This window comes from Protopterus annectens, chromosome 10.part0 (genome assembly GCF_019279795.1).
Source record: "Protopterus annectens isolate FY-2018-M chromosome 10.part0, PAN1.0, whole genome shotgun sequence".
NCBI lineage: Eukaryota > Metazoa > Chordata > Ceratodontiformes > Protopteridae > Protopterus > Protopterus annectens.
In genome coordinates this window covers 1,170,671,404-1,170,698,297 of record NC_056744.1, presented here as the reverse complement: position 1 = coordinate 1,170,698,297, position 26,894 = coordinate 1,170,671,404, and the positions used below count along the sequence as shown (strand labels likewise).

The following is a 26,894-nucleotide window of genomic DNA, read 5'->3' as shown; positions in this document are numbered from 1 at the left end:
TCAGGAAAGTCTTCAGATCACTACACTAACACTACTGCAGAGAGGTGGAAAAATCAGTTATGGGCAAAATGCTGCATTCAACAAGAGAAACCACAGACAAAGGAAATCCTACCTGCCTTACTAGAATGAGTTAAGAATCAGGTATTTTAAAGTTGCAAGTAAAAAAAAACAAAAAAACAAAAAAAAAAAAAAAAAAAAAAAAACAAGTCAGAGGATTCATAAAGATCCCCACCACTAATTAGCATATACCTCTCCCCCAGAATAACTTATCATCTAGAATGGCCACACAGGCCTCCAAAGTACCACGGTACGGCTGTGTGTGAATTCAAAAATGTTTATGAATTTTCCCCAAGGTAATTCATGACTTATTAGCCCAAATATGAAGTATATCTTGCTTTTCTGAAATACTTCACTAAGGTAGTGTACCATACAAAATGTGTCAAATTCGTATTCCTTAAGAAATCTGTTACTAATTTATTTTATACTTCACTTTGGTGACATGGATAATGGGGGAACATTTTTATACATTATTGTCTTATTGCTTTTTACGGCTTAGTTCATGGCTGAAAAACAGTGTAAAGGTTGACCAAACTAGCTAAATTATCAAGATGTGTGGAAATTATTTTTTGAACATCCAAGTAACAAAAATGCACTGGGTTCCATTAACACTAGACATGGTCCAAACTGCAACAACAACTTCATCAGTCATTGCTAAAAAGCAAAACAGTGCTGCAAAACTGTCATAAACCAAACTGAAAACATACTGCAAGAAAAGTTATTCACACAAGAGATAAATGCAACAATCCTAGAAAGAAAGCAGCCAGACTCTCAGCAATCTACCCCTCTCTCCATACAGTAAAAAAGTTATACAGTTTAACATTTTGCATACTGCTGCACTCCAAGTGCTTTGAGCAAGATGGAAGCCACCTTTTTAGCAAGGCTGTCTTGCCAGCATTTTTTGTAGCTGACCACAGGACACTGTGCATTCTATTGGTTTAAAATAATTATTTTACTCCACTGGTTTCCAGGTGAAACCTACAGGGTTTGAGAATTAACTGCCTCAACTAAAGAATTCTATGCAACACATTTTATCTGAAGTGTCATACCTTATATCACCTGCAATGAGTTCAGAACAGAGCTTACTCAGAAAGAGTGCACGGACAATGTTATCTGACATGGCAAGAATTTCTCCTGCGAAGGGATACTGCATACCACTCTATTAATTCTTTTTAACTACCAGCAAAAGGGTGAGACTTTTCCTTGTCTTCTCACCAAAACAATCAAGTGTTCCTCTTGTGTGCTGCCATCAGGTAGGTTTCAGTGTGAAGCATCACTAAAACACCTAGTTTCAGGGATTCATACTTTCTCAGATATAATTTTAAAGCTACTTTTGCAAAAGGGATTTTTCTAACAGTCTGGGTTGTTCCATGAATACTCACTACGGTGGCATGTTCTATGCTGGATTCCAAATAAGAAGCATCAAAGACAGCATCTGGGCTTCTCTGCCCAGCAACCTGGAGAATTTGTCCTGTTTTTGGTCTAAGCAAGTCCATCTCATCTGAGGCATGTGTAGCACCCTGCCGCACTTTCCTTCAGCTTTCCATGAAACAGAATGCACACTCTCTAAAGCAGATGTGCTCACTCACAAATAACATTAATTCAAAAGTTGCCAAGTCCAATCAAACATAACAAAAGTGGTAACGCTCTTCACTGTCAATCTGAACGGTAGCTTTTAAGTAGGGAATAACTGAAGGGGCAAAGTGACAGCCACTCTATACAAAGTTATCCACATGGCAGGCAAGCAATCCATGACAATACTGTTCACATCTAGCCAGAAACCAATAGCAGGAACAACCTGTAAGAGTACCTTTCCTGGCTTAATGTCTTCTACTTTGTTATGCTAGTAGAACCTACAGATAAGGTTACAGCACCGTAAATTAATTTCTGCAAACAGTACTGAGAAATGCAAGATGGATATACTATGCACATAAAATTAAGAATGCACAAATTTCTACTAATGTAGTTTGTTTCGTAGTATTTGAGCAAAGTGTTATGGGCAACAAGTAAGTTTGCAAGATAAGGCTGCTCTGAAGACCAAAAAACTATATTGTCAAGACAAGGCCACCTTAAAGGCATGTGGCACAAATGGGTCCACTAAGCTGTAAAGAACACAGAAAAAAATTAACTGTGCTACTGTTGAGACTATGATGGAAAATGGGTTCCATGGTCTTTCCTTGTCTGTGATATTATTCATCCTTTGTCAGGTCTATGAAGAGATACAGAGGGAAAGGGTGGTTCCTAAACAACTGTGCAAATGCATTAATGGGTATAGGACATGCTCTCATTTTAAATTATATCGATTTTATTTCCAGACAGGTTATCTGGGTTTCATGGAGGCACAATTTCACCCGTGACCTTATTGCAGAAAAAAAGTTATGCAGATATGCGCAGCCTATAACTTGTATTCTACAGAAAATGCACAATTACATACAGTAATAATAATGGGCGTTCCTTAGTTGAAGGTTGTGCGTTAGGCCTGGCAAGCCAGCACGTAAAAATCTACTGCCAATCATTAGCGGACCGGAGTTCCGCTGTGGCAACCCCTAACCGGGAAAAGCCAAAAGACACAAACAAACAATACTATACTGCACTAGATACCTGAGTTTTGATTCTCTAGTTATGAGCTCTTTATAAAGCTCTTTGACACAAGGACAAAGTCTGCACAGATGCTGAGGTGCCAGCAAGTGCTAATTTGTGTGTTTAATATAAGCCATGCTTCTCAGTCAGGCATGTCTCCTAAATGTAACTGTTATACTGGCAGCCATAATAAGGTACTCCATGCAGCATAAGCAGACAGACACTCAGGCCTTAAAATTATATGCGGACAGGACCAAGGAAGACAATTTAATGCTCACTTTTGCAATCCTTGGTTAATCTGGCCCATTACATTTAACTGGAACAAGTATATTAAGCAGTTTATTCAACTAACTGCTAAATTAGCAGATGTATAGATCCTGCCATACTGAATGTGAACTGAACAGGAAGCAATAAGTGAAGGTGCTATGGGTAAAATGTCAAGGAACTGCAGCTTGTTCACTGATGCTCTTTACTTCTAATTTGCATATCGGTGTGAAGGGTCTATATAAAGGTGTTTGTAGCTGTTGCCCTGGGCCCATCCTAGTAAAACTTATAAAGAAGGAAATTACAATGGGGTGTCTCTCTTACCTTAAATGATGATTCAACCTTTTAAGTGATGACGTGATCCCAACTTCTTTGGCTTTAATTCCTCTTCCCTTAAAGTGATTTGCTGATGTTTTTAAACATAAGTTAGCACTACAACATGCAATGCATAAACTTGCAAGCAGCAGTTTGCCTCATTAAGAAACATTTTCGTCATCCCATTCCTACATAAAATTAGTTTTAAACTTTGCGGTTTCCTTGCACTGACATTATGGAGGGAAAACAAGGAAGTTCAACCTCAGTGACATAAGCATAGGCCAAGCACCTGTTGCATCCATAGACTTAGTCTGCACCTCAGTTCCTGTGCAAAGGTGGCCCATAAAAGTCTATGGACGTAGCTCAAGTTACCCCCATGGTAACATCATAATAGGAAAAGCTAAATTTTTTGGGCTGCAGTTTAATAAAAAGTGTATAAAGTTTTTTATTAAAATTGTCCCAAAAAATAGGGTAGGGCAAGCTGGAAAATACATTGCGGCACTTGGCACATGAGTGCCGAAATGTACATCACTTTAAGGGATTCTGGTCTGTACATCTTCCATTGGGATCTGATCCTTCACATGGATTAGGAACATAATCTAATCCAGAGATTGCTGACCTGCCACATCAGTTTGGCCAAAATTTTTTTCTATCTCACATCTTCTCAACAGAACTGACAAAGGATACAAAAATGTTGAAGAGCTATCACATGGCTCTCGTGTTTCACAATGGAACTTTCTAAAAGAATCAATGACCTCAGTATGCTGATGACCAAACCATTCTTGTTGTCACCAACTCTGACCTCCAAACAGCAATAAATATATATGCAGGTGATTACTCATGTCTTGGAAAAACACCTGAATAAAATTCAAACACATCCTCTAAAACCTGGCTATAAAAAGTGGGTGTCCTCCCAATAACATCTAAATAATGTGTGTATGTACAACCAATGATGCCTCTGGAAAAAAAATCTACATTAACAGGAAACATAAATGGTCTCACTAGGGCCAAAGTCATCAGCACCAAGATATTTATTCGCAAACATCATCCACAGTGCATTAGACATGTCTGAATGTCTGATTCTTAATTCCACAAACAGATTATATAACTTCTGCTCTGTTACAGAGAGATCTGTCACGATCAAAGAAAATGCTACAAAGTCAATCGATAGTGCTCTGTCACAGAGAGATCTGTCACGATCAAAGAAAATGCTACAAAATCAATCGATAGTGCTCCTCAAACAAGCAAGGAAACCACAAATTGGGAGATGATATCCATCATCTGAACACAGTGACTCACAAAATAAATATAAACATACTGACCAACAAAGTAGCATTTTTAAGGGAAACTACTTATTTTTGAAGACGAAGGATGGAAAAGGAAAAGAAAAAAATAAAACCTGCGGACGAGCTCTTTCATACAACATGCAATTACTGTGTGCGAATCTGTGGTCTGGGGCTAGAATATGCACAAACCTGATGTACCAAAAATGGTTACAGTATAGAAGTACATGGCAAAAAAAACAAAACTACCCTTGCCTCATATTGTATAAATGGTACTCCTCTTCATACAGCCACTTTCATAAGAGAACTGCCACCTATATGGACAACTCTCTGCCATTCAGTCATCATAATGAATAAAGACTTTCAGCTGACCTAGTTAATTCCCACGTGACTATCCTCCAGATAAAGAAATCATCATACTGTTCTCTTCTCCTATGACAGCAATCATCAAATATAATGTCTCATTTGCTTTGTACAAATTAAAGCATATCATTCAAATAGAAAGCCTCTATAGATTTCTTAATCAAGGAAATTAAAGCCCTTGAATCCTCTCAACTATCAAAACAGAGTAGAATGACTCTCCTTATATTTAGTAACATACTGGTTGCTCTGAGGACACCTATGTCTCACTTTTCAAGCCACGAAAGTCTTAATCCTATTTGACCTCCTACTTAGTCACTGAAGCGGTGGCTCTACAGACACAGTACAGTTATGTACACTTACCATAAATTTAGATGTTCGAGTGTATTCACTGTTGCAGTCATTACATTTGGGTAATCCTGCTGGCAGGTTGCCCTCAGCCAGCCTGAATTCCAAAGTCTTGGGTCCTGCATTGGCTGCTGTAGCCCCTTCCCTGACGTCAGGTCGTCAGGGGTATAAAAGAAACAGCCAACACCATTTTCTTCAGTTTTTCTTGCCCCAGATGTCAGGTGCCCCCAAAAAGGGTAGCCAAACTTTATATATATATATATATATATATATATATATATATATATATATATTCAGAAATACATCAATATAAATTTTACCTTCATTTATAAGCAAATACACCACATAGGTAGTATAAATCAGAGAAGGAAGGATAAGATCCAAAAGAAAAAGGGGGGAAGGTGGGTGGGTAACCTGGACTGCAACAGTAAATACACTCGAACATCTACATTTATGGTAAGTGTACACAACTGTACTGTGTTCTTCGTGTTTCACTGTTGCAGTCATTACATTTGGGTAGAGTCCCAAAGCTATGGTTGGGAGGCTGGAACTAGACAGCAGTAGGAGTGGCTATAAGGCCCTGCAGAACTGCAGTGGCAAAGCCTGCTCTGGATTTAGAGTAGAGTGGCAGATGATAATGCTTTGTAAAGGTGTGCACTGAACTCCAAGTAGCCACCTCTAAAATGTCTCTGGTTGGTACTCCCCTGAGAAAGGCTGCTGAGGTGGATGCAGCTCAGGTGGAATGAGGCCTAATGCCCTTAGGCACTGGCTTGCCATGGTGTAAGTAGCAGAAATGAATGCAGTGGCCTAGCCACTTAGAAATAGTCTGCTTTTAGATGGGCTTTCCTTGTGATCCTGCAGCATATGCCACTAGTAATGGCTCTGTCTTCCTGAAAGCTTTGGTTTTATCCAAGTAGAATCTAAGCTGTCTGTATACGTCCAAAGAATGCAGAATTCTCTCCCCCTTGTTCTGTGGATTTGGGTAAAAGGTTGGCAGATGGATGGCTTGCTTAAGAGCCACACTGGACACTACTTTAGGCATAAATGTTGGGTTTGTCTTCCGGGAGACCCTGTCTGGATGAAAAATGATGAAAGGTTCCACGGCCATGAGCGCCTGTAGCTCTGAAACTTTTCTTGCAGAAGTAATTGCTTAGAGCAGAGCTGTTTTCCATGATAAAAACTTCATATCAACTGTAGCAGCTGACTCAAAAGGAGGCAGGGTGAGCTTTTCCAAGACATAGTTGAGGTTCCATGCATGTATTGGTAGTCCTCTTGGGGGCCTTAAATTTTTGGCTCCTCTGATGTACTGCCTTAATAAAGAGTGAGAAAAAAGTGGTGGCTCTGTATTGTAATGAGCCGAAATGGCAGAGGCATGAATTTTAATTGATGAAAAAGATAGGCCTTTGTCCAGCATCTCAGTTAAGTATTGCAAAATCTGAGGAATATTTGGTACCGCTGTATCAGTTCCTTGTGCCTGGTTCCAGGCACAGAATCTCTTTCATTTTCCAGCATAAGACTTTCTAGTACTAGGCCTTCTGGCTTCCAGAATGACATCCATCACAGCTTTACTGAGAGGTGTCTTTTGTATGACTACATTATCCGCCATGCTGACAAGTTTAATGTCCTGAGTTGACTGTGCATGATCTGATTGTTTTGCTGGGGTAGTAGTCGAGGTATCTGAGGTAAGGTCCAAGCTGGGTATAGAGATAAGTTCCTTAGTATTGGATACCGGTACTGGCGTGGCCAGTCTGGGGCAATCAGTATCATCTTTGGCGTCTCCTGTCTGACCTTTAGGAGCACCTTGGGGAGGAGAGGCAGTGGAGGAAAGGCATGTACTGATAGGTTTTTCCAGCTGAAAGATAGGGCGTCCACTTTTCATGCTTGTCTGTGATAAGTCCTTGTGCAGAATCTTTTCAGTTGGTAATTGAGAGGGGAAGCAAATAGATCTATGTCCGGGCATCCCCATTTCCTTGTTATCATGCTGACGACTTGTGGATCCAGCTTCCACTCGTGGGGATTCAGGAGGTTTCTGCTTAGTTCATCTGCCAGAGTATTTTCCTTTCCTGGCAGGAATTGTGCCTGCAGATGTACTTGGTAAGTCAAAGCTGTGTCCCACAAGGTGATGGCTAGTATGCAAAGGGGGAAAGAATGTGTGCGCCCCTGCTTGTTTATATACCACATGACTGTGGTGTTGTCTGTCTATCAGTAGTTGTCCCGGATGATGTAGGTCCTTGAAGGCTGTCAGGGCATTTTGAACAGCTAACATCTCTTTTTGATTGATATGTAGATGCATTTGGTTTGAGGACCATGTACCCTGAATGCATCTTCCTGCCATGTGGGCTCCCCAGGCATAGTCTGATGCATCCGTTGTTAGTGTCTGCCTGGCTGGAGGTAATGTGAATGGCTGTCCCTTGTTCTGGTGACAAGCCTTCGCCCACCATCGAAACTCCTGTTGCAGGCAGGGAATGAGAGTAATGACTGTTTCCAGGCTGTGGCAATGTTGAGTCCAAACACTTTTTCGAGTACCATTGAAGTTTCCTCATATGCAGTCTTGCATATGGAGTTAGTAGGATGCAGGATGCCATGAAGCCCAAAGCTTGCAGAATTTGTCTTGCAGATAACTGGGCCTTTGTTGCCAACATTTTGAAATAAGTAGTCAGTTGCCTTTGTCTGGCGTGAGATAAGCCATCTGGGCAGTTGTATTCAAGCTTGCACACAGGAATGTTATCTCTTGTGAGGGTACTAGTTTTGATTTCTTTTTGTTGACTGTGTACCCTAGGCATGTTAGAAGTCTTTTCACAAATGCCAGATGTTGAAGAAGAATGTCCTTGTTCTCTGCTTGAATGAGACAGTTGTCCAAGTAAGGCTATATTTGTATTCCTCTTTGTCTGCAAAATGCAATTACTGGTGCCAGGCACTTTGTAAATACCCTGGGCACAGTAGATAAGCCAAAGGGCAGTGCAGAGAACTGGTAATGCATTGAACCAGCCTTGAATCTTAGGTATCGTCTGCATGACTGTCTGATTGTAACATGCAGGTATGCCTCTTTTAGGTCTAAGGTCACAAGCCAAGCATTCTTGTCCAACATGGGCAGAAGCTGCTGCAAAGTCAACATTTTGAATTTTGGAATATCCAGGAAAGTGTTCAGAATAGATAAGTCCAGTATCGGCCTCCAGGTCTTGTCCTTTCTGGGTACCAAGAACAGTCTTGAGTAAAATCCTTGTCCCTGTTCTTGCTCTGATACTTGTTGAATGGCTCCCCATGTCCATGAGGGATGAGACTTGTTTTTGTGCCTCTGCCCATTGATTTTTTTAGCAGATCTGGCCAGCCGTTTGCCTTTGGCATAGTATGGAAATGGAACTTGTGACACTATGTTTAGAACCCACTTGTCCTGGGTTATGATGTGCCAATTTTGAGCAAAAAGTGATAATTTTCCCCCTAAGGGTGCTGCCAGAAGATAAGTGCTTGGTACAGGCAGAGGGAAGTCATTGGGACTGTTTTCTGTATGTTTGTGATCTATCTTCTCCAGCTTTGGAGGTAGAAGCACCCCATTGCTTGGGCCTGTAAGAACCTTGCGCCTGGGATCTGCCCCTAGGGTGTCTGGGTCTGCCCCTTTGAGGTCTGTCTGACACAGGAAAGGGCCAATTTTTTGTAGGCCAGTGTCTACTAAACCTAGGTGGCTGTACTTGTAAGAATTCTTTGACAGTTTGCATAGATTTAGCTTTGTCCTCCATTTTCTTTAACACCTCTTCTGCCTTAACACCAAACAAAGTATCATGCTGTAAAGGAGCATCTAGTAATTTAACTTTAACAATATCCAGCAGATTTTGTTCCTTTAACCAAACATGCTTCCTAATTACAGAACCCGTAACTGCGGCTCTGCAGGAGTATGTTTTCCAACTTGTTCTGCTGCATACAATAAATCCTGCATTTCCTTGTTTTCTGCATATTCAGAATTTAACAACATTTTCTGTTTAAGCAATCCCATGACATGTTGCTGATACTTAAGCATATGAAATTGACAGTTTAAGGCCCTTATAGCCAAAGTTGCAGATGTGTAAACCTTCTTTCCCAATCTATCCAGTGCCCTTGAATCTCTGTCAGAGGGGGTAGGGTTTTTTGCAATGGAAGCCTCAAATCCCTTTGGACCCTGTGAAATAGTTTCTGGGTCAGCAGCAGAGTTTTTAAAAAGAAATTTGTGTGAGTCAGGAAACCTGTAATATCGGTCAGGCTTAACAGGAGCTGGGGGTAAGGTGTCAGGGGTCAGACTAGACTCCGAAAACACATCATCTACAATGTCTAACATAGGTGGAATAGCTAGAGGCCTGTGCTGAGGTAGTAAAAGAAAATCCCTGAGCCTCTTTTTAGATTCTGAAAAATCTTGGCTCTCCCAGTGGAAATGCTCCCTCATGGTATGCAAGGTTTCCCCAAAGGAATAGTCCTCAGGAGGAGAAGCTGAAGGAATAGATTCTTCGGCATCAAAATCCTCATAGGAGGAAGAAAATAACCAGATTATACTAGGTAGAACCAGGTTATACTTCATATCATGCTTTTCGGCCCCCAAACTTGGACCGAACCACAAAAGGAGGGGGAGTATCAATATTCGTCAAAGATACCCACACCTCCAGGTTGGTGGCACAGCACGAAGCATCAGAGACTATGCATGTGCAACTAACAGTGGGTAAAACTGCCTTCCAGTTTATAGCCTGCTACAGACCACCCTCCCAAACCCAGGAACCCCACTTGGCCTTCCTGAGAACACTGGAAAATATGAAGGTCTCTCCAAACACCGTTATATTGGGCGACTTCAACTACCCAAACATAGACTGGGAGCATTACTCTAGCTCCAACACCCTAGCCCAAAGGTTCCTAGAATTTATAAACTCATATGATATGTAACAACTTGTTACCACTCCCACAAGAGGGGAAAACATACTGGACCTGATCATCACCGACATGGGGGCTCTATGCTCCAGACCAGAAGTGTATCCCTCACTGGTAAGATCAGACCATAAACTAATCTCACTGGATATTCACATCCCGACTCCACCCCCTGCCCTGAAAACCACAGTGAAAAGCTTCTCTAAAGCAAATTTCACACTCCTCAAAACCGAGGTGGAATCCTTCAAAGCCCCCAGGCCTGTGGAAAATACGGCCCAGACTGCAGAATCCTTTATAAACGCATTCTATGAACACCTTCAGGAATGCATGGATCATGCAATCCCAAATAAAACCAAGACCCTATCCTCCAAAGGCAGACGTCCTGTCTGGTGGACCCCAGCCATAAACAAACTATACAATAGGAGGAGGAAGCTACTACATGACAGAGCAAAATCCCAAAAAGGGAAGGCATCTCTGATCAGTATTAGCAAAAAACTACGGGCACTCATAAAATCATCTAAGGCCAGCTTCGAGAGAAAAATTGCACAGGATACTAAGGATAATCACAAGGCTTTCTTTAGTTATGTTAGGAACCTGGGTGGGAATTCCCAAATATGCTCAGAATTAGTCCAAAATGACAAAAAATACACCAAACCCACAGAAATTGCCAACACCTTAGCTGACAGGTTCAGCGCAAACATCCCCCCCCCTCCCCACCAAAAGGGTAAATATCTATCCCAGCAGAGTGCTGCCCCCCTGACATCTCAGATACACAGGTAAGAGCTGCCCTCTCCAAAGCAAAAAACACAGCATCAATGGGACCAGATGGTGTCCCGGGCTGCGTCCTGCATGAACTCCAAGAAGAGCTAAACCCAAACATAAAACTACTGTTCATAGGTTGGTACTAGGCTATCAGCCCTAGGGCCTAGACAAGCCTAGCCATAACAATTCCCTGGCTATTTCTTCCCACATTATTTACTTTCCTGTACCCCTATCTAGCAGGGCGACTGACGTGAATCCCTGGGGTGAATTTCCTTTCTCCCATCCAATCGTCAAGGTTCCTCTTGAAGAGGTCCAAAGAGGCACTCTGCTTGACATGTATGGGCAATCTATTCCAGAGTCTGGGGAGTCTCTGGGTCAGGAACCTATCCCTCCAGCATGTTTTGTTTATTGTGATGACAACGTTTAGATCCCTGGAGCATGTAGGTCTGAGGGATTGGGATTTCTTTAAGTGTAGCATGTCCAACAGCTCTGGGTTTGACATGGCCTTGTATGTTAAGCAGAGATCGCCTCTGAGTAGAAGATATGCGACAGAGTATAGCTGGAATTTTTTTAAGAGGTCAGCGTAGGGCATCTGCTTTAGGCCTGTGATTCTTTTAGTGAGGTATTTCTGAGGCCTTTCCAGTTGTTACAGATGTCTTGAGAGGTACATACCAAATGAGGCGTTGTATTCTATAATGGGTCTAATGAGGGATGAGTACAGTGGGACAATGACCTCCTTTTTACTGGATGAAAAGCCCTTCGTGATGAGGTGTGCCACATAGAAGGATTTCCTGACTGTTGTGGCGATGTGGTTATCGAAGGTGAGACCACTGTCCACCTGTGTCCCCAAGTCTCTTATCACACTTTCTGTGTTTAGTGTACTGCCACCTATATGGTAATTCATGGATACATGTTTTTTCCCAAAGGGATAACAATACATTTCTTGGCATTGAGCTTGAGCCCATGGCTTTGGCACCAAGCATCTGTTTCTGTAAGGCCCTTTTGTAGAGTATCCACATCATTTGGGGATTCAATAATGGCTCCCAGTTTGCAGTCATCTGCAAACTTTGTCAGCCAGAGTCCCTTAGTGTTGACCTGTACTTCAGAGAAGTAGATGCCAAACAAGAGCGCCCCAGGACTGAACCCTGAGGTACTCCACTTGTCACTTGTCTGGAGCTGGATTTGGAGTCGGCTACTTTTACAGTGTGGGTTCTATCAGTAAGCCATTTAGCAACCCATTGGGTGACATTGGGATTAATGCCCAACTTAGTAAGTTTATCTATGATTCCAGAGTGGGGGATGGTGTCAAAGGCCTTGGCAAGGTCTAGATAGGCTGTGTGGACCACCTTACCCTTGTCCATGGCTCTGGAGACTGATTCAAAGAAGTCAATCAGGTTCAGGAGACAAGATCGGCCCTTCACAATCCCAAACTGGGTGGGGTCCAGTGTTTGAAGGTTGCCAATGTCTTTGTTTATAAGTTCCATGATAACACGCCCCATGGCCTTGCAGATAAGGCTTGTCAGACTGATGGGACGGTAGTTTCCGGGATCCAAGGTGGATCCCCCCTTGTGGATTGGGATAACTGTAGCTCTGCGCCACTCAGTGGGCATGAAACCTGATGTGAGGCTATGATTAAACATGACACTTAGGTGAGGTGCCAGTTCATATTGTAGTTCATGTAGTACACAGCCCGGGATGTCATCTGGTCCCATGGATGCTGTATTCTTGGCTTTAGAGAGTGCGTTTTGTACGTGTGTGGCCGTTATTACTGGAATTTGGCAATCTTCCGGTATTGAGATGGGCCATTTAGGGGTGAGAGGGGTGAAGTTGGCACTGAATCGATCTGCCAGGATATTGGCAATATCCTTCGGATCAGTATATTTAATGCCATTCTGTTTTAGCTCAGAGCAGATCTGAGCATTGCCATTTAGATTCTTGACATAGTTATAGAATGCTTTGTGGTTGTCTTTGGAATCTTTGGCAATTTTATTTTCGTAACTAGCTTTGGAGGATTTTATGAGGCATCTCAGTTGCTTACTGAGGCTAGTAAGGGAGTTTTTTTGCATCCTGGGATTTTCCTCTTTTCTGCAAAAGTTTCTTCCTTTTGTTGTAAAGTTTGTTTATGGCAGGGGACCACCAGATTGGCTTCCTTTTTTGGATGAGAGCATTTTGGTTCTATTTGGGATGGCACGATTCATGCATGAGTGGATGTGCTCGTACAGTGCCTTAGTGTAGGATTCAGCAGTTGAACTTTCAGTTCCGTCTGCATGGGTGTCATGAAGTTTGTCACTTCTGACTTGAGTAGCATGAAGTTGGCTTTGGAGAAGTTTTTTATGGTGGTTTCTTTACTGGGGGTGGGATGTGGATGTTAAGGGTGATTAGCTTATGGTCAGACCTGACTAACGAGGGGGTGACCATAGGTATGGAGCATTGATTTCCCATGTTGGTAATGACCAGGTCTAGGATATTGGAGCCCCTGGTGGGACTATGGATTAGTTGATCCAGGGCGTTGAAATTTATGAATTCCAAGAACCGTTGCGCAAAGGTGTTGGGACATGAGTAGTTTTCTCAGTTAATGGCAGGGTAGTTAAAATCACCCAGTATTAGGGTGTTTGGTTCTATCTTAATATTTTCCAGTATGTTTAGAAAGGTGTAGTGAGAATCTTGGGGTATGGTGGGGGATCTGTAGCAAGCTACAATTTGGAATGCAGTCTTACCTAGTGTTAGTTGCACCTGGAGAATTTCAGACACATTGTGTTGGCCAACTAGCCTGGTGGTGTGAATATCCTTGGTGAATATTGACACTCCTCCACCTTTAGTGTTAAGGTCCTGGTTTGGTGGCCGAAAAGTGTGGTAAGAGTTGTAGCCTGGTATTGCAGGGGTGCTCTCTGGAGCCTTGAACCAGGTCTCAGTTACTGCACAGATATCGATGTTCTCCATTTTTAGGAGTACCTCGAGAGTGTGCGTTTTGAGGTTTAGACTTCTAGCATTGAGTAGTATTACCTTCAGATTTTGCATGCTTGTACCTGTTACAGTGGTGGTTTTGTCCTTTGAAGTTTGCCTAAAAAAGGCACTATAGGGGTGGCAAGAGCCTTAGCCAGTAATCTGAATCCCAGGGGCGACAGGTGCAGACCATCTCTGGCAAAGCATCATGGTCTGTCAATCATGTCATCCCAGGCAGACAGATACTGGATCCCCTTTGAATGACACCATAAGCTTAGCCAATTGTTGAAGTCAATCATTTTATCCTTATATTGTGGGGTATCATTCTGGGCGAAGGCAGGATGCTACTCAGGGCTAGGGTGATACCTGCCTGGGCCACATGATCCGAGAGCTCTTCCATGTCTCTTTTCATGTAGTCCAGGGAGGTACGTCTCAAATCATTCACTCCAACATGGACAATGACAGAGTCATATTTGTACTTGTTGTGGAGTGACTTCAGTGCATGCGTTATGTGGTGGATCCTGGCACCCGACAGGCAGCTGACTGTAATTTTCTCCTTATTCAACTTGGTGAGAGGGACATCAGTGTGCCGGACTATAGAGTCACCTATGACTAAAGTGTTAGGTACATTGTCTTGCCTTAGGGGCTGTTGCTGGGTGGCACACTGGTGTTGTGAACTATGTGACACATTGGTTGTGATTGGTGTTTGTTTGCGTTTCAGCTTCAGAGGTCTTTGTTGCTTGGGCAGGTTACAGTTAAGGGCCTCTGCATATGTGGATTTAGTGTTGCTATATGTGGGTGTTGGTGGTGCGGGTTTAGAAGGGCTATGTGTTGCTTGAGGTGTAGTGTGGGTGTTAACCTTCTCCTCTTGACTGTTTAGCACAATCTTGGGTGAAGAGAGCTTTGCTTCCATTTTGGCTATGTAAGTGCATCTCTCACAGGTTGTAGTGTTGGGTGGTAGGAGGAGAGGGTTGTCTGTGTACATGAGGCAATTGCTGCATTGCCCCAGTATGCCCAGATTCACCAGGTGTTCAGTCTCAGCCTTACTACAGGATATGTACCCAAAGAGTGGCGTACAGCAACAGTGGTGCCTCTCCTGGAAACTATCGCCCCACAAGCCTGACTAGCTTGGTCTGCAAAGCTATGGAAAGGATCATCATGGACCTCATAAATAAAGATATTGGGGACCTACAGACACTGGATCCTACCCAGTTCGGCTTTGTTAAGGGCAGATCCTGCCTCTTAAACCTGGTTGATTTCTTTGAAACAGTCACCAAGGCCATTGACGAGGGGAAGGTTGTCCACACAGCCTACCTGGACCTCGCAAAAGCCTTCGATACAGTACCCCACTCGGGCATTATAGATAAGCTCACCAGCTTAAATATAAACCCCTATGTCACTAGATGGGTTGCAAACTGGCTCAAGGACAGAACCCACATGGTTAGAATTGCTGGAGCCATGTCAGACTCCAAACCAGTTACAAATGGCGTCCCACAAGGCTCAGTCCTGGGACCTCTCTTGTTCGGTATATATTTCTCAGAGGTACAGGCCAACACGGAAGGACTGTGGCTGACCAAGTTCGCAGATGACTGCAAACTGGGCGCCATAATCGACTCTCCAGCCGACACAAGCATCCTCCAAAAGGGCCTCATAGAAACAGACAACTGGTGCCAGAGCCATGGCCTCAAGCTAAACGCCAAAAAGTGTATAGTCATCCCTTTTGGCAAAAACAAAGTGCCCACAAATTACCACATAGGTGGTAATTCATTAAGTACAGAAGAAGTAATTAGGAACCTGGGGACCCAAGTTGATAGCAATCTCTCATTTGACAACCACGTGGCCAAAGTGGTTAGAAAAACATTTTATATAGCCCACCTAATCATGAAGGGATTCACATTTAGATCAGGGAGGTCATCGTGCCTCTTTACTCATCCCTCATCAGGCCCATAATTGAGTACAATGCCCCTTTTGGGATGTACCTTACCAGACACCTGCAGCAACTGGAAAGACCCCAAAAGTACCTCACCAAGAGGATCAAAGGGCTCAAACAGATGCCATATGCTGCCCGGTTAAAGAAACTCCAGCTCTACTCAGTGGCATACCGCCTGCTCAGAGGTGATCTGTGCCTGACGTATAAAGCCATGTCCAACCCGGAATTAATGGACATGCTGCGCCTCAGAAAATCCAAATCCCATCGAGCTACGTGCCTGAGAGACTTGAACCTCAGCACTGAAATAAATAGGACATGCTGGAGGGACAGATTCATAACCCAGAGGCTCCCTTCACTCTGGAATAAAATCCCAGTCCAGGTTAGGCAGAGTCCCTCATTGACTCTCTTCAAGAGGAATCTTGATGAGTGGATGGGAGATCGTAGGTTTACCCCGGGTATCACTTCTGTGTCACTGTTAGACAGAGGCACAGTATACTAACCTCGAAAAAGGGCATAGCAAAATTAATTTAAAATGGGTGGCGAAAGCCAAACACACTCTGGCTAGGCTTATAAATGCCCTAGGGCAGATAGCCTAGTATGAACCTATGAACCTAAGAAGAGGAATCAGAAGAAATAGAAACCTGATCTGAAGATTCATAGTCAGTGTCTTGCCTAGGCCTCTTATCAAGAGGGGGATGGGAACCCATTTTCAGCATTTGTTTTTTGGGCATAGAGGCCTGTCCATGTGGCTCTTGAGTTTGTTTCCTTGCTTTAGAAGGTGCTTTAGTCTTTGCCTTTGAAGCTGAAGTCGTTTTAACGTAAAGATGTTTAGGTCTGAATACACCCTCAGAAGCCGGTACCTGCTCAGTGGCTCCAGACCCATCTGAGGGATTAGCATCCGAGGCTCCAATAACTGGAGTAGCCAGTGGCATGGCCGACTCCACGTGGGAGTCGGTAGCGGCCTGAAGTAGCGGGCGTCAGGGGCCGCAAAAGCACCTCACTGAGAATCGGCGAACCGGTGACTGGCATAGGAGAAGCTTCGTCATCGGTTTTGGGCCTCAGTTGTTTTTCTTTTTCTTTGCATTTTTTGTAAACTCTGGTAGTCGGATGGCTATCCGATGACATTTCAGGATAATTAAATCGGTGTCCAAAAAAGGTTAAAGCAAAATCATACCGACGCTTAATAGTGCGTTGGTTAAATCTAGCACAAAACCGACAACCAGAAACGTTGTGATCAGGGCCTAGGCAAGGAATACAGTAAGAATGAAAATCCTTATTAGGTATTTGCTTCCCACAAGAAATACAGTTATTAACTTTTTCTGACATCGGTCTGCAGCAAGAAAAAAGTTTCCCCAACGGGGTACTTAGCTTTATTGAAGTCTTTGGATCTGAAACTCAAATACGAAAATCTCAGGAGTCGGCCGACCGGCACTTGCAAACTGCTTCTGCTTCGGGCATCTCACGGCAAGAAAGACAGAAGAAAATGGCATCGGCTGCTTCTTTTATACCCCTGACGACCTGACGTCAGCGAAGGGGTGAAAGCAGCCGATGCAGGACCCAAGACTTTGGAATTCAGGCTGGCCGAGGGCAACCTGCCAGCAGGATTACCCAAATGTAATGACTGCAACAGTGAAACACGAAGAACATCCACACTAGCATTCTATATCCAGAACAACAAATAAACAAGACTCGCTAGAGGGACAGGTTCCTAACCTCAAAGTATTTACGGGCTATGTAATAAGTACCCCTACAGGTTAAACAAAGTACCACCCTGGCTACTTTAATCTTGATAACTGGATGGCTAAAGACACACCTACCCAATAGTTATCATGTATGGACTAGCTTGATCGGGGGGGGGGGGGAGCAGGGGGAGGATTATTAAGTACTCAGAAAGGGTAGCAAGAATTTTAAGTATGTCTACATACCCAAGTGTCATTGGGGAACCAAAGCAAAAGTGCCTGATGAACAGAAGGACTGCTCATGACAAAAATTAACAACTTCAGGTGCAAGGAAATGGAGGTAACATGCATGTGTAATGCTGACAGATGATGACATAAAAACCCTTTTCTATGACTCTCTAAAATAAAATGGTTTTGGGGGTGGGGTTTGATGTACAAGGCAGAAGCTTCTTAAAGCAAGAGATACACTACAGGGTCACACTTGTAAGCAGCAGCATTATGCCACTCAAATGCGAGTCAATCAAGTTTTGCGGAAAGAGATACTAAGCAGATGTCACATTAAAGATCTTCCTTCCTTTAGCCTCCAAGGGTAGTTATGCAGTACACAAGAGAGAAAGAAAAAAAAATTGCAGTCCTCCTCATACTTTTCTTTTTTTAGACAATGCCAAACAACTGAAAGTACTTCCACATAGCAAATCCAAGCCAAGAAAATCTAAATGTTTTACTGCTCAATGCTAGGAGTCTAAACAAGAAATTCCACTCCCTACAAGCTCTCCTTATCCTAAAGAATACTAACATCTGTGCAGTCAGTCACTGAGACATGGTTTAAAGCCATGAAGAGCACACTGGCTGTGCAAGGCTATAATGCCTACCATACATTGAGACCAGCTACTGCACAGACAAGGACTAACAGCGGAGGTGTCTCTATTTATATCAAAATAAATACACCTGAGGGCTGATCAAACAGGATGATGTACTTCAGCTTCTCCACAGTCAATCACCACAGGCAAAATCTCATCCCACTTCCTTACAAGCTATAGACCCCCCCCCACTATAACCCAGGAAACTCATAACATGTATTTAAGCTTACTTGAAACACTCCTCTTCCAATCCAATGCCATATTAATGGGTGACTTTGCCCACTATTAATTGGGAATCATATATGACACCAAATATGAAGACGCAGACTCCTGGATTTTGTAATTACAATCTCCCTGGACTGGTCTGTTAATATGCCAACCGGGGGCACACACATACCAGATCTGGTCCTCAGTAATACAGGAGAGTGCTGTATACCCTCTAGTATAATGCCCTCTCTGGTAGGGTCAGATCACAAAATGGTCTCCTATGAAGTAAGAATATAACCCTGAATGCAGCTAACCCATGAATGTTCAGGCACTACTCTAAGGCTACCTTCCTACTAATAAGTGATAACCTGGGAAAATTTCAGTTCCCTTGAGAACATTGCTGACTAGGGGGAACTGTTCACAGAAACACTTTACACGCATGCTAATATCTCCACAGAGGCACAAGTACCTACCAGGAATAAGTACAGAACTAACTCAAAAAATCAAGCCAGCCAGGTGGAATCACTACATCAATAGGCTGTATACCAGAAGGAAAAAAGTCATAACAAAAATAGAATAAAAGCACTCTGAGCAAATTAAATAACTCAGATGACAAATAAAATGTACCAAAGCCAAATTTGAAATACATTTGGCCTGCCGGGCCAAGGGCACCCACAAGGTATTGTTGAACTATGTTTGCAACCTTAAAGGCAATACACAATTGTGTTGAGAGCTCATTGTTAATGCAGCCACCTATACTAAGCCAGAAAATATAGTAAACCTGCTGACAGACAAATTTAGCTCTAACTTTATCCAACATCCCTTCAAGAAATACCTAACACCCACTCAAGAAATACTATCAAATATAACTCCCCCTACTAGCACTAGGGAATATGGCCTCAATGCTCTCTCTAAGGCCAAGATCACTGCATTGATGGGCCCTAACAATATCCCAGGATTCCTTCTTAATGGCATGAAACATGACCCATCAGGCCGTCTGGAATTACTACTTAACTGTAGCCTCTAAACAGGCTTTCTGCCTCATAAATGAAGAACAGCAATTCCTCTGCACAAGGGTCAGCCATCTACAAACCCATAAGTCTCACTAGTCTCATATGCAATGTCATGGAAAGAATTATCGTGGAAATGATCAATAATGACATAGGAAACCTCCAGACACTGGACTCAACCCAGTCTGGTTTCGTCAGGGTTTATATGTCATGCATACTCAACCTGGTGGATTTCTCTCAGATGGTCACCAAAGCAATGAATGAAGCCATTGTTGATAAACACAAGAGGTTACTTATAAACCCTTATGTCACCCAGTGGATAAGCCAGTGGGCTCACTGACAGAAACCTAAACGTTATAACTAGTGGTCCACCTCTAAAAAGAAGCCAGTCACAAGTCGGGTCCCTCAGGGATCAGTCCTTGGACCACTCCTTTTTAGCATTTATTTCTATGAAGTCAAGGCCAATGTTAATGGCCTCTAACTGACCAGATTCTGTAGACAATTGCAAATTAGAAGCAGTCATAGACTCCCCCACTGACACTAATGTTCTCCAAGAAGGGCAGACACAGAAAAATAACCTGTGGCAGAGCCATGGACTAAAACTATATACCAAGAAATGTATGATAGTATCCTTCGAGAAGTCATCCACACCTGGTAAATATCATACTGACAACACACTCCTAACAGTCGACTCAATAGTCAGGGACTTAAGGACACACACAGACAATACTCTAGCCTATGACCATCATGTGTCTACTGTAGTGAGGAAATCATCGCATGTTGTGCAACGTATAAACAAAGTTATGACTTCTAGGTCCAAGGAGGTCATTTTCTTCTACTATATTCAGCATTCATCAGACCCATCATTGAGCACAATGCCCTTTGGTATGTATCTAATTAAGCACACCCAAAAATTGTAACGTCCACATAGATTCCTCACCAAAATAATACAGGGCATAAGTAACATGTCCTACTCAGACTACCTCAAAGCTCTATCCATGTATTCGGTCCCCAATATTCTGTTGAGAGGAGATCTATAAGGCATTGTCAGACTCCACGCTAAGGGACATCCTCCATATCCACAAAACAAACAGCACCATAACTGTCTATTCTAATGACTTAAACCTTGCTTGTGATATAAATAGGGCCTGCTGGAGAGACAGTATGTGCCCCAGAGACTACACCTTCTCTGGGATAGGCTCCCCCCATCCATTTGAAGCAGAGTTCCTCCCTGAACCAATTCAAGTGTAACTTGGATAATTGGATAGGGAAAAGGAAACTTAACCCTGGTTTGGCACCTGTGTGTCTAATGGATACAAGCAGCCTGTAAATGATTCAATTCTCAGGCCCCTATCTGTACATGTTTCATCTCTCAAGCTCCTGTTTATACTTAGAAAGGTACCAGAAATTGTCAGAGATGTGGGGTGCATGAGCAGGATTAAAAGTCCCTAGTGGCCATTAGTCTAGTACACACCTATGAACCTATCACATTAAAGAACGTCCTTCCTCTAGCCTCCAGGGGAGGTTATGCAGTACATGTGAGGAAAAGAAAAACATTTTGAAGTCCAGTAACAATGAAATTCTGACTAAAACATGCAGAGTTTGTACAAGAGAAAAAGGAGGGAGTGTTCCATATCCAAACCACAAAAAAAAAACACGCTGGACTAGAAGGGGGTGCTGACAGAAGGGGAATAAGTGAATCTATATAAACTCCTAGAATTTACCCAAGAACCTGACTTCATTCACACCACAGAAATAGATATGCACACTTCTAGTTAACTTTGTAAATAAATCTTGGACAAATTCTGTACCAGAATATACAGAGGAAGAAGGCATGTACAATTAATTTCTATTTTCAAGGCTAGCAGTAAGTCAAAGAATACACACAGAAGTCTATTCATCTGTCAGTGTAACCTCAGTGTCAAGAAAAGCCAAGGAATTATTTCTAAAGAAATGTTAATAATGTACATGCCACACAGGCATAGAACCAAAGCAAAATAAATTCATAGTGGGAAAGTCATCTAAAATCAGTCTAACAATAAAACAGTTTTGACATGAAAAAGCAAGGTAAGAAATGTGAACCTGCCCAGTTGACATTGCAGCAAGTAATCTGATAATCTGACACAGTAACAAAGAACAGCCTGGAAAATAAATGCAAAATCTCTGATGTAGACCCGCACAGTCATATATGGGTTAAACAAATTCTTGAGGAGACTCTGGGTTCATTGATAGTAAATTCAACAATGCCCAGAACAGGCCCAAGGCAACTGATGACAGTTCAGGTGTTGGTAAAGTAGACTTGCATCCTATTTATTAAGCACAGAGAATGGGTAAACTAGACAGGTCAAGCAGTCCCCAATCCACCACTATAGTCCACATTTCTAAAAATAATTGTGTTCTAATTACCGTGATCGTTGGAACAATGTAGCGCCAGTGTTTATCCAGGCATCCAATCTGCTCCATTTCTTCTTCAGTCAGTGAAAAACTGGATATCTGGAAAAAAAAAACATACAAAATATTAATCCTAAAGCATGTAAGAATCTGTTCAGACTGCAAGCAAGATTGAAAAACATCTTCATATATATATATACACACATATGAGATCCTCCTACAATAAACAATAATGACAGTTAACACTTTTTTGACAAAACACAGGAAATTTTATTACTAAATCTTGGAAATAGCAAACTGTGAAAAAGGGTCTACCATGAAACTATACATGAGACTATATCTCAATAGATCATCACAGAAGAAAAAAATTGAAATAAAAATACAAATATTGAGAACTCCTCTTTTAATACATAACATACAGTTAAGTTTAAAGGTTTCCTTTGAGGTCCAGTCAGAGTTCATAGATACAGCAGGAATAGGACACTGACAGGGGAGCTGCCACAACAGCTGATGTACACTTTCAGGACTACAAATGCTTAGTATGTTAACTCACACATTTAATATTATCACTGTAAAGTTCTCTAAAAACATCACAGTACCACTGTAGTGGCCTAAAGACACATACAGATTACACACAGAAACATGTACCTATGTGTATGTGTGTAGGTATGTGTGCATATTTAAATATGTATCCATGCGTGCGTGCGAATATCTGATGCATCATAGTGGCTTTCTCAAATTAGAGTAGTATACATGACCCAAAAAGTTGCAAATATGTGTAAACAGTGGCAGTAACAGTATCAATATCTGTAAGTAGTTTTACAAGAACTATTATGTTGAGTTACTGTGCTGTTACTTTATGTAAGAATACTTTTTTCTGTTAACAGTCATGTTCTTTAAGACAGGGAGCAACCTTTTAGTATTAGGTGAGCAGGTTTCCTAAATGAAGTAATCAAAAATGGATGAGGGAAGCCAAGACTGAGAACATTTGCCCTCTGAAAACAGAAATTGAGACCACAACAGCAACTCAGAGAAGAACCATCATCCGTAGTAAAACAGAACCTGACCAAGGAATCTGTTTTACCAGAGAACTCCAGAATCAATCTGTATGTTACTAGATGGGTAGCAAACTGGCTCACTGACAAAACCCAACTAGTCAAAACAGGGGAAGCCACCTCAAGTAGTACACCTGTAATGAATGGCATACCACAGGGATCGGTCTTGGGACCTCTGTTATTTGGGATATAGTTTTCTGAGGTGCAGGCCAAAACCAATGGGCTATGGCTGACCAAGTCTGCAGATGACTGCAAGCTGGGCGCTGTCATCAATTCCCCTAGTGATGTGGCCAAACAAATGACTGGTGCCAGAAACATGGCCTCAAGCTGAATACCAAAAAATGCATCATCATCCCTTCTGGGGAGAGTGATGTCTCCACAAATTATCACATTCAAAACAGCATCCTAAGCATGCAATCAGTCGTGAGGGATTTGGGCATCCAGTTTGATAACAACCTGACATTTGACCACCATGTTGCTTCCGTTGTATGGAAAGGTTTCTACATGGCCTACCACATAAGTAAGGGTATCATATCCAGGGACAAGGAGGTCATAATATCCCTGTATTCTTCCTTTATAAGGCCCATTATTGAGTACAGCGCCCCTTTTGGCATGTACCTCGCAAAGCACATGCAGCAGCTGGAGAAACCACAGAGGTTCCTCACCAAGAGAATCCATGGCCTCAATCATCTATCCTACACTGACAGGCTAAAAGTCCTGTCCCTCTTCTCAGTTTCATACAGACTCCTCAGAGGTGACCTCTATCTGGCATACAAAGCAATCTCAGACCTAACTTTGATGGAACTGCTGCATATCTGTAAGTCAAACTCCACTCGACTAACCCGCACGACGATCTCACCCTGGTCTGTGACACCAACAGGACTTGTTGGCAGGACAGATTTGTGTCCCGGAGGCTCCACCATCTGTGAAATAGACTCCCTCTCCATGTTGAGCAGAGTACCTCATTATCCCTTTTTAAGTACAACCTGGATAACTGGATGGGAAACAGAAAATACACCCCTGGGATTCCACCTGTGTCCCTGCTGGACTGGGGCGTCAGGTGCTGACTTGGCTAAACTCTTGGCTAGGCTTATAATGGCATCAGGGCCAATAACCTAGTAACTTCCTATGATCCTATAAAAGACTTAAACCACAATATATATATATATATATATATATATAGATATATAAAGACTGGTGGTCTCACCTGCATTCATTTCCCACACTGATAGATAGTGGCAAGCATTTTGACACCAGTTAATGTCAAAGTACTAAGACCTACTGATACAAACTTGAGTACAGTTCCCCTAAAAATGGACAGTCTTGTGGTATTGCTGGAATATTTATTTATGCTACAGTGAAATAGTTACTATAGACCATTATGGCTACAGCCAAAGGGACAGTCATTGTGACCAAGCTGATGGCAAGAAGGCTACCACAGAAACTATGCCACTTCAGAAATAGCTGACATGGGAGGATGCAAAACACAATACTATTGGTCTTAAAAGAAGCTTGGAAATGTAATTTTTGTTAAAACAATAAAACAACAAACTAGTGCATCAGCCTTATGCTTTATACTGGTTCTTACAAATATTGAATTACATCCTCTAACATAATTGCTGTTTTAATGAGGAACCAATAAAATGTTACTCATTACAACAGATACTGCATCACTAATTTACTAGGCAATCCTTTGTTAAAGGTACTATACCTTAAAATGTACTTTCTACAACAACACTTCAGGAAAGTAAAAGCCAATAGCCAAAGGGTACTGGCTATGTTTGTAGGTGGCTGCAAGCTAGCAGCAGTCACTGAATACCCAAATGACTTAGCCATCCTGTAAAAGGTTTGTCTCAAATAAATAACTGGTGTCAAAATCATGTTGTGAAACTATATGCCAAAAAATGCATTACTGTATCCTTTCAGAACTCATCTACCCTAGGGAACTACCACACTGACAATACACCCCTAACAATCGACCCAGTTTAGGATTTGGGAACTTATGTGAATAGTGACCTAACTTTTGGCCAATGCATGTCTACTGTTGTAAGAAAGTTCTTCTATATTGCACAGCTTATAAACAAAGTTTGTGTCTAAATCTGGGGATATCACTGTCCCCTATTTGTCCCCATTTACTCAGCCCTCATTAGGCCATTCACTGAATATAATGCCCCCTTTGGCAAGTAGCTGTCCAAACACATGCAACAACTAGCATGCCCACAGAGGTACCTTACTAAAAAGGATGCAAGGCCAAAGCAACGTGTCCTACATGGACAGACTTAAAGCCCTGTTACTGTACTCTGTATCCTAAAGACTGCTGAGAGGTGACCTGTGTCTGGCATACAAGGCAACCTCCAACCTACTACTGATGGATTGCTGCACATCGGCATGTTAAATGGCATCAAATACTTGATCTAGGGATCTAGACTACTTCTGTAACATCAACAGAAACAAGTATATTTCACAGAGGACACTGCTCCTGTGGAACATACTCCCCCATCCACATAAAACAAAGTTCATCCCTGTCCACTTTCAACTGCAACTTAGATCTATGGATGGGTAACAGAAATTTTCCCCTGGACTGCTCCCTGTACTACTAATGGACAAATGCAGCTCCTAAATGCTTTATTGCATACATGGATCCCCTCAAATTATCTATTGTATGATTCTAGTTATTCTCAATAGGGGTAATATATAATTATCGACCATGAGATGGGCAATACCAATCTATAACCAAATGGGATAGATTATTTCGAGCACAAAAAGGGAAACTGGCTAGGCGTAAAATGGCCTGCAAGGGCAACTAGCCTAGTACTTACCTGTGAATCTAAATAATCATTAACATACAAATAACCATTATTATGAGAAGCACCATGCATCAAATAATTCTGGTTTAACTTAAATGTTATAATGATAAAGCATGCTATTAGTGATGTTGTGTCTCTATGACAACAAACTGCATTTTTTAATCTGTGACTGCCGAGGTAATGAAACTCAATGTCTTAAAGGATGGTAGGGGACTGCAAGGAACATTAGACTCAGGAAATAGGTAACTCTGATAAAACAGATGCATGTATGTAATAAGAAAACTATTATTAACAAAGCAGTAGAAATGGTATCTATGTATGGTCATAAATATTAGCCTATTACGAAGTACAAAAGTAAAAACTGCATTTGAAAATGTAATCCATCCAATTGTTTTTGCTCTCAATACAACATGACCGGACAACAGGAAAAATGTATCCCCTTTAAACACTGGAGAAGAGAACCAGCAGATAAATAAGCCTAAATGCACTTCTGGATAACCTGGAAAAAGTACGTTGGTGGAGGAACTACCAGACGCTTTCACTGCAGTACACAGATCAAACAAGGATTGAGGCATACTTTTAGAAAGTCATAAAAATGCAAACATCTGGCAAGGAATACACAAGAGAGCAACAACCTACACCAATTAGAGAGATATGAAAGAATACACCTCTAACAAAACCAGCAGAACGAAGGGACTTACACCCTAAAATATTACAGTACAGAAGTGTTACAAAACAAAACAGCATGACTCATTGCAGCCTGAAAATGTTGCAATGCAGGGAGTTGGGACTGGCTGGCAAAACAAAAAAGAAACACACTGAAAGGGTACATTCTAAAGAAATGGAATTGGAAAGTATGGAAAATGTACAACTTGAACTGAATTCTAAACTTTCTGTCGAGCTAAAACACAAAGCCGCAGAAATGGAAGATTCCAAGTAGCAGGCAGGTGTTGAGAGGAAGAAATGCAGCAGTAAGACAGATTTCACTAGGAAAACAATTACCTGTTCAGATTTCTAAACCCACATCTGCCAGGGTAAGACTAAATCCTCAAGTAAGGAAAGACTAAGGTACCTAAAAGTATGAAAAACAAAACTGAAGTTAAATACTTTGCAGAGGCTAGACAACTTAAAGAAGGAAAAGGTGCTAAAGGAAAAGAAGTTG

General features: G+C 42.0%; 1 protein-coding gene across 2 annotated transcripts in view; it reads right to left on the bottom strand.

Moving 5' to 3' along the window:
- Positions 1 to 26,894, bottom strand: part of AKR1A1 (aldo-keto reductase family 1 member A1) — a 539,772-nt gene that overhangs the window by 19,428 nt on the left and 493,450 nt on the right. For both annotated transcript variants that reach the window (XM_044085914.1, XM_044085915.1), the window contains exon 8: positions 21,886 to 21,972. In XM_044085914.1, coding sequence (XP_043941849.1) covers positions 21,886 to 21,972 — 87 coding nt within the window. The remainder of the gene's footprint in view (positions 1 to 21,885; positions 21,973 to 26,894) is intronic.